The sequence below is a fragment of the Capsicum annuum genome, chromosome 11 (assembly GCF_002878395.1).
Source record: "Capsicum annuum cultivar UCD-10X-F1 chromosome 11, UCD10Xv1.1, whole genome shotgun sequence".
Classification (NCBI taxonomy): domain Eukaryota; kingdom Viridiplantae; phylum Streptophyta; class Magnoliopsida; order Solanales; family Solanaceae; genus Capsicum; species Capsicum annuum.
Genome location: NC_061121.1, coordinates 229,586,367 through 229,589,297, shown reverse-complemented (window position 1 = coordinate 229,589,297; position 2,931 = coordinate 229,586,367). Strand labels below are relative to the sequence as shown.

Below are 2,931 nucleotides of genomic sequence, written 5' to 3'. Positions count from 1 at the left end.
TTTATATCTAAAATATACAAAATATGTTTATGGTATAAATATAATTTGTATGGTATAAATATATCATGTACTTTTATGATATAAATATAATTTGTATAATTTATAAATATACCATGAATTTTTATGATATAAATATACCATATATTTTTATAGAGGCAACGTGAAAGCACGCAATAAAAATGAAAAATATAAAATTTTGATATAGTATATAAAAAATAAATGAACAAAGGTTCCATAAAAGTAGGCAATTGATAAGAAATATTGAAATTTAATATATAATTATTTTTCTATATATTAGAATATGTTATAAAAGTAAATATTTTATATCCCAACAACCAACTAATACGACTATGTATATGTAATAATCTTTTTAAAAATGGCTATTTATGTTTTTTAAATTTATTTATCAAATCAATTTAGAATGACAAAAAATTGATATTGTGAACTATTTATTTGGTAGATATTAATAAAAATGAGTAACAAAGATAAGTTGTGGTATTATATAATTTATTTTTAAAATAAAAGGCAAAATATCTCCAATAAATAGATGGAAATGGCATTTTAGGCCTAATAGGTAGACCTGAAGGGCATTTTAGGCCCAATAGGTAGACGGAGGGCATTTTTGTACCATTTTACATAGTTGAAAGATATTTTAGGCCCAATAAGTAGACGTGAAGGGCTTTTTAGGCCCAATAGATAGACGGAGAATATTTTTACACCATTTCACATAGTTAAAGGACATTTTATGCCCTTTTCCGAATAATTAATTTAGGTGTACTTTTTATAGCAAGGGTTAAGCGTTTGCTTCCACTCTTTGCTTTTATTGCCCTTACTTAGGGTAAATGAATGACCTATATTTTAGGTAAGTGTGAAATCTACAACATTAATTGTTGAAAAAAACAAAAATTGAAGCCTCTTCAAATTATTTTGTCTATATATATATTGGCAGATGAGTGCCTAGTTTCATATACCAAACATACCAAATACTATCATTTTAAATATCACTATTTTTTTATTTAGTGCATGAGATTAATTAGATATTAATCATCTAATAATCAAGTGTTTACTAACTAAATTTCCATGGAATATTTTCTAGAAGGCAAAACTATTTTCATTACTGGTGCTACTGGTTTTCTTGCAAAGAGTATTATTCTCTCTCTCAACATATATATATATATATTATAGCTATTATTTTGTCAAACTAGTGAAATCAGCTTATTTTGATTCACTTACTTCTTATGAAAAATACTTTGTGAAAATAATAATTTATTTTTGATTGAATTATTTGAAAAGTATCTTTGATTGTTAATTAGTAGTTTACATGCGTGTGATCAATATTTGTAAAATGTATTTTTTTGAGTTAAGCATTCGGTACTCCTTCAAATTATGATCAAAGTTGCTACGATATACTCCAACTGCATAGGATCAAACTATTGAAATCAACTTATTTTGATTCACTTACTTTCTATGAAATATACTTTGCCAAAATAATAATTTATTTTAGATTAAATTATTTGAAAAGTATCTTTGATTGTTAATTAGTAGTTTGCATGCATGTGATCAATATTTGTAAAATGTGTTTTTTGAGTTAAGCATTCGGTACTCATTCGAATTATGATCAAAGTTGCTACGACACACTTCAACTTTACTGGGGTCCTATTACCCCCTCCATCCCAGCTCAGTTTTAGCGTATTTTTGTCACCATTTTGTGCTGGTGTGACACCTTTATTACATAAAATGGTGCCCACGTCAAAAGTGTCACGTCAGCTAAAAAGGATGACAAATTATGCTAAAATTTAGTTCAGAAAGGTAATAGGACCCACGTGAAGTTGGAATATGTCGTAGCAAATTGCGTCATAGTTTAGGGAGGTACTAGATGCTTTAGTACACTAGAAATGAAGTTACAATTAGTTTTACTTTACTAAATATGAATTTTTCATATGATAATCTTGTTCTAAATAAGAGAAAATACAACAACCTCCCCCGAACTTGTCGCCAAAATTTTCTTTAGATTCTAAACTGATCGAACAATTATTTACCCCCATAACAACTTTCAAGTGAATTAATTTCACCCTCTACAACTTATGTGGCAAAAAAAATAGTGATTTTTTTTAAAAAGGACCCACTTTATATATATATATATAAATTAAAAAAAAAAATCAAGAACCCACTTCCATCTTCATCTTCTTCATAACCACCTCCACCCCTAACACCTCATTTCTTCATCTTCTTCGTACCCCCCACCCCATTTCTTCATCTTCTTCATACCCTGCATCCCTATCCCACCCCATTTCTCCATCTTCTTTGTTTAGGCCAAATTCATCCTTTTTTTTCAAGAACACCATTACTAAGCTCCATTAACTCCTCCCTTTATTAATTTTTTTTATTTTTATTTAATTTTTTCAAATGACTACATTCAATTTGTGATGATAAATAACTTGATTCGAATTTATCAATTTCTTAGTTTCCGAGCATAGGTGAAACTGTGATGATAATTTATCACTTCCTCGTCTTGTGCTTATCGGAGCATTTGTGAAAATTTATGATGACAATTTGTCAATTTCTAATCAATTTATTTGTCAATTCCTTGTTAAATTTGAATCAAGTTATGTATTGTAACCTACATGACAATTTGTAAAGTTTTGAAATAATGGTGTTAATGGTGAAAATAATTAAAGGAGAAAGCATTATCATGGTAGATCGAAACAAAGGAACAAAAATTAGTATTATTGCTGCTAAATGGTTTGGTAGACCTGAAATTATTGTGGATGGGTTTAGGTTTTGTTCTACTTGCAATTGTTGATTTCTAACTGTTGATGAAGGAGTCATGACTTAATTTACATGAACAAGTTATTTATCAATTTCTTGTTAAATTTGAATCAAGTTGTTGGTGTTAATGGTGAAACAATGGTGTTAATGGTGAAAACGAAA

General features: G+C 28.1%; 1 protein-coding gene across 1 annotated transcript in view; it reads left to right on the top strand.

Annotated features, from left to right (window-relative positions):
• The first annotated feature begins 962 nt into the window (after positions 1-962).
• Positions 963-2,931, top strand: part of LOC107848361 (fatty acyl-CoA reductase 3) — a 14,685-nt gene continuing 12,716 nt past the window's right edge. The window contains exon 1 of the mRNA XM_016693119.2: positions 963-1,144. Within this exon, the coding sequence (XP_016548605.2) occupies positions 1,081-1,144 (64 nt within the window). The 5' untranslated portion in view covers positions 963-1,080. The remainder of the gene's footprint in view (positions 1,145-2,931) is intronic.